General features: G+C 41.9%; 1 protein-coding gene across 2 annotated transcripts; it reads right to left on the bottom strand.

Moving 5' to 3' along the window:
* Positions 1-635: 635 nt before the first annotated feature.
* LOC135523755 (transmembrane protein 238-like) lies at positions 636-13,945 on the bottom strand. 2 transcript variants are annotated; one of them, XR_010452865.1, is made up of 3 exons: positions 13,300-13,945; positions 7,798-7,886; positions 636-937 (listed from the first exon to the last, which is right to left on the bottom strand). XR_010452865.1 is itself a non-coding variant. In XM_064950635.1 (2 exons), the coding sequence occupies exon 1, from the start codon at positions 13,848-13,850 to the stop codon at positions 13,308-13,310; it is 543 nt and encodes a 180-aa protein (XP_064806707.1). In that variant the 5' UTR covers positions 13,851-13,944; the 3' UTR covers positions 636-937; positions 13,300-13,307. The 2 variants fall into 2 exon arrangements, 1 of the variants encoding a protein (XP_064806707.1); XM_064950635.1 differs by lacking the exon at positions 7,798-7,886 and having other exon boundaries at positions 13,300-13,944.
* Positions 13,946-14,946: the final 1,001 nt, after the last annotated feature.

Genomic DNA, 14,946 nt, shown 5'->3' with positions numbered 1-14,946 from the left:
AACATCTTTGCTAACTAACACTCCAATAACTAACAGTGTTCATTTCATTTAAAATGTTATTTTTAATAGGTAACAAGCCAGTAACCGAAAGGTTGCAGGGTCGAATCCCCAAACTGACAAGGTAAAAATAAATAAATCTGTTGTTCTGCCCCTGAACAAGGCAGTTAACCCGCTGTTCCTAGGCAGTCATTGTAAATAAGAATTTGTTCTTAACTGACTTGCCTAGTTAAATAAAAGGTTACATTAAATATGGAATGGAGATGCAGTCCTTGTGCCAGTGTGTATTCCGCAAGGTTCAGAATGTTCCAGAAAATAGTTCTACACTATACATTCTCTACCGTCTCCCTCGCTCTGTGTGTGTGTGTGTGATCTATCAGTATAACCAGTGGCAGACAGCCAGCACAGTGCTATCAACACACTTGCTCTTACAAACCCCAAACTGAACAGACAGATAGCATATCAATACTACCTACCTAACCAGATACAAACATACACTATACATTAATAAATCATAGGATCTGAGCTTTGGAAGATGTGTTTTGATTTGTTTATGTCCCTCATGGATTTAAGTATAATGTTTTTGATGTGTACCTGTGAGCTATCCAGTCAATGATGTCTGATTAACAACTCAGATATGATGTTAGAAAAAAAGAAAATAAACTTTATTCAAGGAAAATATCTTCAAAATGAACCATGTAAAATTCAGGACATAACATTTTTCGTTATTTAGCTAATTACAAGTAAAATTCTGCCATTTCTATCCTCAGTGCAGGGGCCCGGACATTGTGTCAGACGGCCTCTTCCTGAATAAAAATAGTATTCTCTTGAAAAAGTGTCTTTGGTTCATATAGGCTAAAAAGGTATTCAGTCAGTTGGGATTTGAAAAGCAGGGCTTGGAGTAGGCATACGTTTTTCAAACTGGAGAATCCGAGAACACCTGCAACAGAGGAAAAATGAGTGAGAAGGAGAACACCAATATTACAAAAACATCTGTGAGAAAATGTTTGACACATTTTCTTTATTTCCTAGTATTGCGTTACTTCCACAACATCCTGTTGTTATGCAATGTGCTGAAAACTAAATTTCCTTTCTGAGACAATAACGATTTATTCATTCAAATGTTTTAGTCCCTAGAACACGACGTTATACCACATGGGCGGAGGGCATTTGTATTAATGAGCCTGCGATAGCAAGGAAAACCACATGATTTGAATCATCTAGTCTTTTGCAGAGAGAGAATCACAGCAAACCATTAAATCAAGCTTTATTTATACAGCACATTTCAGACATGGAATGCAACAATGTGCTTCACATGAGAAAAAAAAACAAATAAAAACAATGAAAACAAAAGCTGAAATATTTACTACACAACAAACAAGATTTAAAAAAAAAACAACTAAAAGAATGACAAACTTGATTGACTAAAAAGCACCCTAAGGAACAGTAAAGCTAAAAAGATGACCAGTGTCGGCCCCCTTCAGATTCACTGGCAGGCGTTTCCAGACGCTGGGGGCATAATAACTCAAATGCTGCGAAAATCCTCTGGTGACACAAATGTAATGTTGTATATCGTTTCCGTAGCAGTGAAAATTAATGTTGTGCTTTCTGATAATGCTGCCAAGGGGTAACATATACTGAACAAAATATAAACATGTAAAGTGTTGGTCCCATGTTTCATGAGCTGAAATAAAAGGTCACAGAATTTTTCCCAAAAAGCTTCCCTCAAATTTTGTGCACAAATTTGTTTATATCCTTGTTTGTAAGCATTTCTCCTTTGCCAAGATAATTCATCCACCTGACTGGTGTGGCATATCAAGAAGCTGACTGAAGAGCATGAACATTGCACGGGTGGCTGGTCTCAAACAATCCTGCAGGTGAAGAAACCAGATGTTAAGGTCCTGGGCTGGCGTGGTTACACGTGGTTTGCGGTTGGGAAGCCGGTTGGAATGTCTATATTCTCTAAAATGATGTGGAAGGCAGCTTATGGTAGAGAAATTAACACTACATTTTCTGGCAACAGCTTTGCTAGACATTCCTGGAGTCAGCATGCCAATTGTACACTCCCTCAACTTGAGACATCTGTGCCATTGTGTTGTGTGACAAAACTACATTTTAGAGTGGCCTTATATTGTCCCCAGCATTCTGATTGGCTGGGCCTTGCTCCCAAGTGGGTGGGCCTATGCCCTCCCAGGCCCACAATGACTGCACCACTGATCAGTCATGTGAAATCCATAGATTAGGGCCTAATTTATTTATTTCAATTGACTGATTCCTTGATATGAACTAACTTGAACTTGTTGCGTTCATTTTTGTTCAGTACTGAACCGTACCAGACCCAAACATCGAACCTTGTGGAACGCCACATGTGATAGGTTCTCTGAGTTATGGTCACGAAGGGTGACAAAAAAACTTGACCAGTTAAATAGGTCCTAAACCAATTTAGAACTGAACCGGAGAGGCCAACCCACTTCTCCAGTCTGTCCAGAAGGACATCATGGGCAAGTGTCGAATGCTGCACTTCAATAAGAGTACAAGGATAGAGAGCAGTTTGGCATCTACGATCATTTACCACTTTAAGTAAGGCGGCCTCTGTGCAGTGGTGGGCACAAAAAAACTGATTGAATTTGTTTGTTTTTTTAACAGTTGGCACTTAAAAAATTGTTTTAGATGTTTGAAAACTAATTTCTCCAGAATTTTGCTTAAGAATGGAAGGTTGGAGATTGGCCAAAAATTGCCAAGAGCTGAAGAATCTAGATTACTTTTCTTCAGAAGGGGTTTCACCATTGCAGTTTTTAGTGCAGTGGGGAAAGTGCCTGTGAACAGGGAGGGACAAACAATAGCTTGCACTTCTTCAGATATGCAATTAAAACTGTTTTGAAGAAGGTAGGGATAGGAACGAGAAGGCAGGTAGAAGGCTTAAGTTGTGATATCACTTTCCTGAGGATGTCGGTGTCAACCAGGGAAAATAAATCCGTATTAACTTTGCGTTGTAGGCTAGGACACATATCAAACTTCTCATCCGGTCTTGCATGACTGATACCCAGCCTAATGTTGGCTATCTTATCCCTGAATTGTGGAGGAAAGTTCACATACTGTATGTTTGAGGGGAGGGGGTAGGATCAAGTTAGAAAAATAAGCCCGTCTGGCATTTCAGATTGCCTGCTTATATATGCCAAGTTCCTCTCTCAGAGTACGGTGCATTCGGAAAGTATTCAGACCCCTTCACTTTTTCCACATTTTATGTTAGCCTTATTCTAAAATTGATTAAATACATTTTTTTTTTACCTCAATCTACACACAATACCCCATAATTACAAAGCAAAACATTTTTTTTAAAGAAATGTTGGCAAACATTAAAAATAAACAAATACCTTTTTTTTTACATAAGTATTCAGACCCTTTGCTATGAGACTCAAAATTGAGCTCAGGTGCATCCTGTTTCCATTGGTCATCCTTGAGATGTTTCTACAACTTGATTGGAGTCCATCTGTGGTAAATTCAGTTGATTGGACATGATTTGGAAAGGCACACCCACACACACACACAACCTGTCTATACCATGCCATGAGGTTGAGGCACAGATCTGGGAAAGGGTAACAAAACATTTCTGCAGCATTGAAGGTCCCCAAGAACACAGTGACCTCCATCATTCTTAAATGAACGAAGATTAGAACCACCAAGACTCTTCCTAGAGCTGACTGCCCGGCCAAACTGAGAATTCAGGGGAGAAGGGCCTTGGTCAGGGAGGTGACCAAGAACCCAATGGTCACTGATTGGAGCTCCAGAGTTCCTCTATGGAGATAGGAGAACCTTCCAGAAGAACAACCATCTACCAATCAAGCCTTTATGTTAGAGTGGCCAGACAGAAGCCACACCTCAGTAAAAGGCACATGATAAATAGCTTGCTTGGAATTTACCAAAAGGCACCGAAGTACAGAGAGATCCTTGATGAAAACCTGCTCCAGAGCGCTCAGGACATCAGAATGGGGCGAAGGTACACCTTCCAATAGGAAAACAACCCTAAGCACACAGCCACGGCTTCGGGACAAGTCTCAATGTCCTTGAGTGGTCCAGCCAGAGCTTGGACTTGAACCAGATCGAACATCTGAAGACCTAAAGAAATCTGTGCAGCAACTTTCCCCATTCAACCTGACAGAGCTTAGGAGGATCTGCAGAGAAGAAATGGGAGAAACTCCCCAAATACACGTGCCGAGCTTGTAGCTTCATACCCAATAAGACTCAAGGCTGTAATCGCTGCCAAAGGTGCTTCAACAAAGTATTGAGTAAAGGGTCTGAATACTTATATAACGTGAAATTTCCGTTTTTATTTTGTAATAAATTTGCAAATATTTTAAAAACCTGTTTTTGCTTTGTTATTTAGGGGTATTGTGTGCAGAATGATGAGCGGGGGGGCGGGCGGAAATGTAATCCATTTTAGAACAAGGCTGTAACATAACACTTTGGAGGAAAAAGTCAAGGGGTCTGAATACTTTCCGAATACACTATCATAGTGGACCTGCAACTTTGACTTTCGCCACTTCTGCTTGGCCTTTCCGCAATTTCTCTTTAATTGATTAGTTCTCCCTCATGCAAGGGGCACTCTGTTTTGAGGTAGCCTTTTTCAACTTTACTGGAGGTATGGCATCAATGGTTGCCCTTAAATTTGCTATTAAAACATAACTAAATAATCACAAGAGGAAGGCAGAATAGGTGATGGAGTATTGTTCATACACAAAATCTGTAGCAACTTCAGAGGTAAGATAGTGTTTTTTAATAATGCATTCAGTATTACCTTGTGCAACAAGGTAGTAAAAATACACAGTGTTGATCATATAAAGCGACATCAACAAGAGAGGATATGCCAATAGAAAGCCCCTTGGTAATAACCTGGTCCAGAGTATGGCCGAGGTTATGGGTGGGCCCAGTAACATGTTGGATAATATTCAATTCAATGGCCTTGGTGTCAGTCACTTTGTCCACATGAAAATAAAAATCATCCAACACAATGATTTTTTATCATAATTCTCCAGGACAATAGACAACAGTGAAATCAGTAAAGGAAGTCAGGCAGTGCTTTGGTGGCCTATAGAGGGTTATGGCCAACACTGGTGGCTGACATTTAAACAGTATAGTATGATGCTCAAAAGACCCCCTTTTCTGACAGATTATGAATAGCTGCAGTCCTGGGGGGAGGCTTTTATAAAGAGCTGCACTACAGTCTGATGACTGCATGTTTCTCACTGAAATATAGCTATCAACTTTGCGCTCAGTAATGAGGTAATTCGCGAGAAAGAGCAATCACTAGGAAAACCGAACATTTAAAAGCGCCATATTCAATGAGTGTGGGCTACTCTGCCCCTGGGATATCTGCCTCGAGGTAACCAATGCAATAACAACCACATTATTAACGTTACAACCATGTTTTCTGACAGTCTCCAATCTAACAGAATGGTAGATGACAGTTTATACAAACTCACAAGAAGGCGGAGTTAAAAGAACATCAATTAGGTTACTCACAATAACCACAGTGCCATTTCTACAGGGGTTGATATGATTTCCAAAGTCCTTTGTTGCTTTTTCTGACAGGGAGAACTGGTGCGCTACCAGACTGTCTGTCAGTCTCTAAAACAGTTTGTGATGTTGCTGGAAATCATCCTGGAACCCCTATGGTTAGGATGAATCACATCTCTTTTTTTAAAGTGCTGGTTGCTCACACAGCAAATCAAAGTTGTCACAAAAGGAGATATTCCTGCTGTTTATTTTAGGTACTCATTCAGGGCAACGAATTAGCCCAAACTGTCCGAACCCCTTCTGTAGCACGGGAGGGGGCCAGAGATAATCACTCTTCCCTGTGCTAGCGAGGATCTTACATTTTTGTTTTTGTAGTCCTTCAGTTCTTCAGAAACTGGAAACCTACGTGAGTGACGGTGTCAATATTGGAGTAGGTGGCCAGAACAGTGGGTAGGAGGGAGTTGATGTCATGGACACAAGAATCAAAGTATACTAGTTTTATTAATGATAGTATGCACCTACATGACCGGTTTCCTAAAGCTACTATATTAAACACTATAGAATGACAGTGTGCCTCAAAGTGATACGGTAACAGGCCTAGACTCTCTGTTCCGCTATTAAACGAAGTGGCGAGAAGGATTGCATGAGAACATTTAAAAAAAATAAAAATAAAAAAATCAAGCCAATGTCATTGGATACAGACACTGTTGGCAGGACAATGAATGAGACATACTGTGAAGTGATTGGCAAACAGTCCATAATCATAAACCTACAATTTGGTTTCTATTGCTCAATACTGCCTGGAATCACTGAAAGTACATTGAGAAAAATGTTGTTTGTTTAAAATATCAGCGCTGTTGCGTTATCCACAGACAATATTTGTTCGTCATTTGCTGCCAAACATTATCCAGTCAAACTGTTGGTCATAATTGGTGCGCAATAGGTGGCTTGTACAATAGCCATGTTGTCTCTTGGTGGTGGCCTGAATGTTCATTTGAGGAATGTATACGTTGAGAAAAACAGATAATCTTTCAGTTTAAATGGGATGGGGTGAGGTTCCAAGCTAGCATATAATTGTTTTAAGATGGTCATACCAAAGATCATTTAGCCATTTGATTTTGAATTTTAGAACACTTTTCGGTATCAATTTTTTTAAAATATTTTTTTAAGTAGTTAATGAAACATTGCATTTGGCCTTAGTCATATTAGGCCATTAAAACACATTGGATAACAAGTTAATATATGGAATAACAGTCAAAATATATCAAAAGGAAGTTTTTTTTTAAGTGTCCTATATCTGAGAAATATAAGATCAGGAAATAATTTTTGGGGCACTAAACCACTTCCATATACAGTACACTGAGTATACAAAACATTCTAGAACTCTGCTCTTTCCATGACAGACTGACCAGGTGAATCCAGGGGGAAGCTAGGATCCCTTATAGATGTCACTTGTTAAATCCACTTCAAATCAGTGTAGATGAAGGGGAGGAGACATGTTAAAGAAGGATTTTTAAACCCCGAGACAGATTGTGTGTGTGTGCGCGCCATTCAGAGGGTGAACGGGCAAGACAAATGATTGAAGTGCCTTTGAACGGGGTATGGTAGTAGGTGCCAGGGGCACCGGTTTGTGTCAAGAACACTTGTGTGAGAAGAACGATTTTCCGGATGTCTCCTGGTCTGACAAACACCCCTGTAGCTCGGCCACCTTCCACCACTGGTGGATTGAGACGCAGTTGCTGTATCTCTAGCTTAAAAACACACTTTTATGGGGATTTTTTATTATGCAAATTCTATTTCAGTGGGAGCACGGACATTGACTAGGCGTTAATGTTCATATCCTAAAAGCTTATATGAACTGTCATTTGTAAGGAATCATGTGACCAGTTCATGACCTGTATGAGAGTACGACTTCTCCATGGATGTTTTCTCTGTTGTCTGTTCAGTGCAATGCAGTTGAATTGCCCAGAAAGACGACGATAGATTTCTGAATCCATCTCAAAAAGTCCCGTGGTTTGTCGCTTTTATTGTTAAAATCAATCCCCTATTAGACCCATTGAGATAACTCCTTAGATGGTTGAGTTATACCGTATAATCTGAATCACGTAGGGTGAATGTACTACGATGGCGCCGGAGGGGAAGGCTGCCGTCTTATCGGCTCTTAACCAACCATGCTATTTTGTTCGTTTTTTCACGTTGTTCGTAGCTTGTTTTGTTAATAATGTTGCTGCTACCGTCTCTTATGACCGAAAAGAGCTTCTGAACATCTGAACTGCGATTGCTCACCTCAAACTGGACGAAGAGTTCTCCTTCAATGAGTCGGACGGGAGGGATATACTACAGACACCCGACCAGGCCCAGATCCCCATGATTTGCTGGAGAAGGAAACAGAGATTTTGCGGAAAAGGATCAGGGTGCCTTGTGAGGATCAGGCGACGAGTGGCTAATCTGCCCTTACCTTCCGTCCTGCTAGCTAATGTTCAATCGCTGGAAAAGAAATGGGACGAGCTGAAAGCACATATATCCTACCAACGGGACATGACAAACCTGTAAAATCTTGTGTTTCAGAGTCATGGCTGAATGACGACATTAAGAACATACAGCTGGAGGGTTATACCCTCCATCGGCAGGACAGAACGGCAGCCTCTGGTAAGACAAGGGGCGGGGCCTATGTATATTTGTAAACAACAGTTGGTGCACGATATCTAAGGAAGTCTCGAGGTTTTGCTCGCCTGAGGTAGAGTATCTCATGATAAGCTGTAGACCACACTATCTACCGAGAGAGTTTATCTGTATTTTTTGTAGCTGTCTATGTACCATCACAGATCGATGCTGGCACTTAACTATACTCAATGAGCTGTATACAGCCATAAGCAAACAGGAAAATGCTCATAGTGGCCAGGGACTTTAATGCAGGGAAACTTAAATCAGTTTTACATAATTTCTATCAACATGTTAAATGTGCAATTCACACACAGAGACGCATACAAAGCTCTAAAATCAGGAAGCACCAGTGACTCGGGCTATAAAAAAAATATATAAAAAAAGTGGTCAGGTGAAACAGATACTAAACTACAAGACTGCGTTGCTAGCACATACTGGAATATGTTATGGGATTCTTCCGATGGCATTGAGGAGTACACCACATCAGTCACTGGCTTTATCAATAAGTGCGTTGAGGACATTGTCCCCACAGTGACTGTACGTACATACACCAACTAGAAGCCATGGATTACAGGCAACATTCGCACTGAGCTAAAGGGTAGAGCTGCCACTTTCAAGGAGCTTATAAGAAATCCCACTATAGCCTCCGACGAACCATCAAACAGGCAAAGCGTTAATACAGGACCAAGATCGAATCGTACTACACCGGCTCTCGTCATATGTGGCAGAGCTTGCAAACTATTAGACTACAAAAGGGATGCACAGCCGAGAGCTGCCCAGTGACAAGCCAGACAAGCAAAATAACTTCTATGCTCGCGTCGAGGCAAGTAACACTGAAACATGCATGAGAGCATCAGCTGTTCCAGGTGACTGTGTGATCACGATCTCCGCAGCCGATGTGAGTAAGACTTTCAAACAGGTCAACATTCACAAGGCCTGACGGATTACCAGGATGTGTACTCAGAGCGTGCACTGACCAACTGGCAAGTGTCTTTCACTGACATTTTTAACCTCTCCCTGTCAGAGTCTGTAATAACATGTTTCAAGCAGACCACCATAGTCCCTGTGCCCAAGAACACTAAGGTAACCTGCCTAAATGACTGCCGACCCACAGGACTCACATCTGTAGCCATAAAATGCTTTAAAAAGGCTGATCATGGCTCACATCAACACCATTATCCCAGAAACCCTAGACCCACTCCAATTTGCATACTGCACCAACAGATCTGCATATTGGGGCGGCAGGGTAGCCTAGTGGTTAGAGCGTTGGACTAGTAATCGAAAGGTTGCAAGTTCAAATCCCCGAGCTGACAAGGTACAAATCTGTCGTTCTGCCCCTGAACAAGGCAGTTAACCCACCGTTCCTAGGCCGTCATTGAAAATAAGAATGTTTTCTTTAACTGACTTGCCTAGTTAAATAAAAAGGTATAAAAATAACTTATTTTATTTTCTAAATCGTTGCCCAAAAATACAGATTTTCGATTGTTATGAAAACTTGAAATCGGCCCTAATTAATCGGTCGACCTCCACTACAGAGGGTAGGGTGTACGGCCTAGTACATCACCATGCTTCCTGCCATCCAGGACCTCTATACCAGGCGGTGTCAGAGGAAGGCCCTAAAAATTGTCAGACACTCCAGCCACCCTAGTCATAGACGGCAAGTGGTCCCGGAGCCCCAAGTCTAGGCTCCTAAACAGCTAATCAAATGGCTACCCAGACTATTTGCATTGCCCCCCCCTCTGGAACATTGCTGCTACTGTTATTATCTGTGCAGTCACTTTAAAAACTCTACCTACATGTACATATTACCTACATGTACATATTACCCCCAACACCAGTGCCCCCGCACATTGACACTGTACCCCCATATATAGCCCCGCTATTGTTATTTAATTTAGTTATTCTTCTCTTTTTTGGGGGCATTTTTCTTAACTGCACTATTGGTTAAAGGCTTGTAAGTAAACAATTCACTGTAAGGTCTACACCCGTTGTAGTCGGCACATGTGACAAATAAAATGTTATTTGATGTAGAGAGTAGAGGTGATTTAAGGACTGCCCAACTCCATCCAATATAATCAATAAGCACTACTGCTGGTGCTCTGAAGCCCATTAAGACACATTACAGGCTGCGCCCCAAGGGTGTCTAGAGTAGACTGAAGCCTGACCCACCCGTCATCCCTGTTAGAAGAACTGCTTTAAACTACCAGGTTAAAAAAAGCCTATAAAAGTGTGAGGTTGGGAAGCTGAATAGGAATGGCCAAAGGCCACTGAAGCTCTTTATTTTGTAGCAGCCAGTATAGAACGATCATTAATTATTACACTCCTTAGCAAAGTGAAGTGTGTGATCAGGGCCTGGGGCATGATGGAGGGCTCTGTGAAGAGCATCTATTCTAAAGGACTGGACTTTGCACGGGTTGTGTATCACAACAATTAGATATGACGTTTCATAGTCTTCTCGAAAAGAGAAGAATGTTGTCATATGAACTGCATCATGGAAACATGCATCTGTATACTATTGGAGTGGGAGACAGCAGAAATGGGTCAGTGTTGTTGACAATGTTGTAGTAGCAGGGTTAATTAACCCCATACCCGCTATAGACTTCCTCAACTGATCATTCAAATGTGGCATAATGGAGGTTTCATAATCCCTTCAAGGCAAGAGGGCAGAAAGAATGTTTACATTAAAAGAGATTCCCTGGTACATTTGTACACATTTAGCCAGTAGTTCTGAAAGTAGCGCTAACGAGCCAATGGTGGTCCCCGAATATTGCGTACTACGTCACATACTGTAAGTGCACCCAAGCCGTGCTTCTAAACCTTCATTGCTTGCTGTTTGGGGATTTAGGCTGGGTTTCTGTACAGCACTTTGTGACATTAGCTGATGTAAGAAGGGCTTTATAAATAAATTTGATTGATTGCGCTTGCTCTGCATTGCTCTGAAATGAGACTGTAATTCTGCTCATACTATGCATACATGACCTACACATTGACACATCCAGCCCAAACTGGGAGGTTTAATTCAGATTTCCTGTTAGAAGGAAATAGGGTCGAATCATATCAAACAAATGTAAAAATGACTTTGTAATGTTATCCACCCACTAAATAAATGCCACAGATATAGACAATAATTCTGATTATAAAATACTCAGGACATTCATGCGGGGTCATATTGAGTTCATTTTGACCATAGTCCAGTGGCTATGGGAACAATTGTTGACTTTGTGATAGAGCCACCACATTTCACACAGCTGGGGCATGTCTAAGTAGTTCTGGATAGAGATATAGATAGATATAGATATATATATATAGCCCAATTATGGCTTAAAATGTTTGAGGTGGTCTGGAGAACACAATATATTTAAATCTTTTGTAGAAAAATTGTGAAAAATCTTTTTCCGCTCATCAATCTACACACAATAGCCCCATAATGACAAAGCAAAAACAGTTTTTTGGAAATGTTTGCAAATGTATTCAACATAAAATAACGGAAGTATCACATTTGCATACATTTTCCCCTTGATCCTGACTCCGTCCCTCCCGATGAAAAACAACCCTGATGCTGCCACCAACATGCTTCACCATAGGGATGGTGCCAGGTGACTACCTCATGAAGTTGGTTGATAGAAGGGCAAAGGGTGACTACTTTAAAGAATTTCCTAAACAAAATGAGGGATATCGGTAACAGAACTCTTCAGTCAGAAATGTCTGTAATTATGTTGCAGCTTCAGCAACACAGACAGCGAGATAAACACTGCTGATGTTCTGTGGTGATCGCTGCAGCAGAGAGGAGAGAGAGCCAACACTATAAACACTGCTGATGTTCTGTGGTGGTCGCTGCAGCAGAGAGGAGAGAGAGCCAACACTATAAACACTGCTGATGTTCTGTGGTGGTCGCTGCAGCAGAGAGGAGAGAGAGCCAACACTATAAACACTGCTGATGTTCTGTGGTGGTCGCTGCAGCAGAGAGGAGAGAGAGCCAACACTATAAACACTGCTGATGTTCTGTGGTGGTCGCTGCAGCAGAGAGGAGAGAGAGCCAACACTATAAACACTGCTGATGTTCTGTGGTGGTTGCTGAAGCAGAGAGGAGAGAGAGCCAACACTATAAACACTGCTGATGTTCTGTGGTGGTCGCTGCAGCAGAGAGGAGAGAGAGCCAACACTATAAACACTGCTGATGTTCTGTGGTGGTCGCTGCAGCAGAGAGGAGAGAGAGCCAACGGATGCTAGTCACACAGTCGCTCGCTGTCATTTTTAACACAGTGCCATAAGTTTGAGCCAGCCCGGCACCGGACTCCCTCTACTCATTTGTGTGTCTGAATGATTTCATCAAACAGTGTGCTTAAACCTTCAGACAAGCTCAATGCATATGGTTGATTGGATTAAAACACGTGTATTTGTCAATACATAGACACATCCAATTTAACAAAAAGAAAAATCCCCCACATAGCCATTGGAATAGGGTCAAAATGACCTCAATACGACCCCTATTAAAAAGGTCTCAATAATACTTCATGATCAGAATTATTATCTATATTATCTGTGGGGTTTATTTAGTGGGTAGATTTTAGTCCTGTTTATATTGTTTGGAATGACTTAACCCGATTTTCTTCTGAAAGGAAACCCGGATGGCAGCCATTTTATTAGACTGTTCACCCTGGTTGACTGACAGGCAGGCTTCCCAGACTGCCTCCAATCTTTAAAATGTTCCTCAAGGCATCTGGAATTAGTGTACCAAGTTCGATCCTTGTATGGTAAAATGGAACAATGATTTCACCTATCTGCTGGACTATTGGGAGGATAGAGTTTCCACCCAGAGCCAAATTGACAGCTTTTACAGTCCCAAAACAATTGGCATGATGCAATCGGGAGGATTGCCTACTGTTTGTCAAATTTTGGCTAGTTAGAAAATATGAGTGTGTGAAAGTAAATATTATGACAATCACTAATTGAGGCATGACCTACAACAGATTGAGATGTCGTGGAGGAGAATATAGGTTGAGGAAATGGAGCAGGGTGGGACAATCTGATCTAACAATAGAATGAGGCCAAACATTATAGTGGATGTTCACCTAATTAGAGCCACTTGTAAATGACCTGTTATTGCTTTTGAGAAACACCTACCAGCTCCGTCAGAGAAGCCTCTCCGCTTTGCTATCCACGATGCTTTGCAATAACACCTCAGAGTTCTTCAGAATCCCCAACTCGACCGTTTTCTCCCTCGGCGGGTTGTCAAAACTTCGGTCGTATCCTCCATTGTCGTGTCCGCTGATGCTGTGTTCCCACGTAATTCGTGATGGAGCGTGAACAGGCACTGTTCTGTTGACCGATTCCTTCCTATTCACCATGCACTTCTCCCCGGCTTCTAGAGTTTTTATCCCGCTCTTCGAGAGCCGCTCCGAAAACTTTCTCGCCCAGTGCGCAAAGTTGTCCAGGGTGCTTTTCTCAAAGTCCTCAGAGTAAACCTTTATGTTGCCCGTGTACCACAAAATCCACCAACCCAGACTTAGGAAGATGATGAGTGTACCCGTGTAGATGAGGAAATCACCGTAGAAGTGACCGTCCAACTTTAGATCCGCGAAAATACCAACTAAAAGCAATGTCAAACCGCCGACGTCAAAAGCGACGGCTAGGAAAAACAACGGCGCACAGTTCCCCAGGCAGTTTTGAGCCATGCCTAAGCTGTGATGAGGTCAAATAACTTCAGTGGAGAGTTTAACTTGTTTTTCATGAAGCACCATTTTCATTTCCTCGCCATCACCTGTGGAGAACACCTGTGCCCTCAGAGAGCCGCCTTCCTGTGACGTCAATGTTAACGAGAGGCCACCCCCTATCCTTGGTATACCACTCAGGTTAAATTGCTCTTATGCACAGATCTGGGACCACTTTACAGAACACCAAAATGTATAGCCTTTATCATTTGTGAGAGAAACGCAAAACTGATGTTAGATCAGTGTCATTGGTAAAAACAGCGAGTAATGAAACAAACAAACAGATACACAAATACGACGTGTTACAAAATGCGCTGGATTTTTAGCATTCCTCCGCACCCCCCAGGTCATTTCACACTTCAAGTGTTTGTGTTGGTTGTAACCTGAGAATTGGCTCAGAAACCCATGCTGGCTTTGGGAGGAATATCTATCCTGCAGCTATCTTGTATGTTGAACACAAGCATAGAGTCACGTTGTAGACTATCCATCACACAAGCAGTATTTGGTGGGTGGGTTGATCCAGGGTTGAATATGACTCTCATGTTTTAAATGCTACGATTGCTTGTCTTAATTGGTAAAAGCAAGGTTGGCCAACCCTCCTGGAGAGCTGTACTACTACTGCAGTGGCTAGATTTCTCTGGAGAGAACCATCAAGCACCAATTTAGAAGAAACGATAGAGCAGTTGCTCCCAAAACGTATTCTGTGACACCCATCAAAGACACCAGTTTCTGGCCACATCAACCCAGAACTATTCAGCCTGAGCCGTTCCCGACCATCAATAGCGAAACAGCCATTTATGCAACGCGGCCTCAGAGCATTTCATATTATTCTTAATTTGAGACACTCCATTTAGAAAGATACACTACATGACCAAAGGTATGTGGACACCTGCTCGTTGAACATCTCATTCCAAAATCATGGGCATTAATATGGAGTTGCCCCCCCCCCTTCCCCTTTGCTGCTATAACAGCCTCCACTCTTCTGGGAAGGCTTTCCACTAGATGTTGGAACATTGCTGTGCAGCCACAAGTGCGTTAGTGAGGTTGGGCTCTTATATTG

This window comes from Oncorhynchus masou, chromosome 31 (assembly GCF_036934945.1).
Source record: "Oncorhynchus masou masou isolate Uvic2021 chromosome 31, UVic_Omas_1.1, whole genome shotgun sequence".
NCBI classification, from domain to species: Eukaryota; Metazoa; Chordata; class Actinopteri; order Salmoniformes; family Salmonidae; genus Oncorhynchus; species Oncorhynchus masou.
This window is presented reverse-complemented; position numbering and strand designations above follow the sequence as displayed.

Excerpts from the sequence above, each read along its gene's own strand:
- LOC135523755 (XM_064950635.1), bottom strand. The coding sequence starts at position 13,850 with ATGGCTCAAAACTGCCTGGGGAACTGTGCGCCGTTGTTTTTCCTAGCC.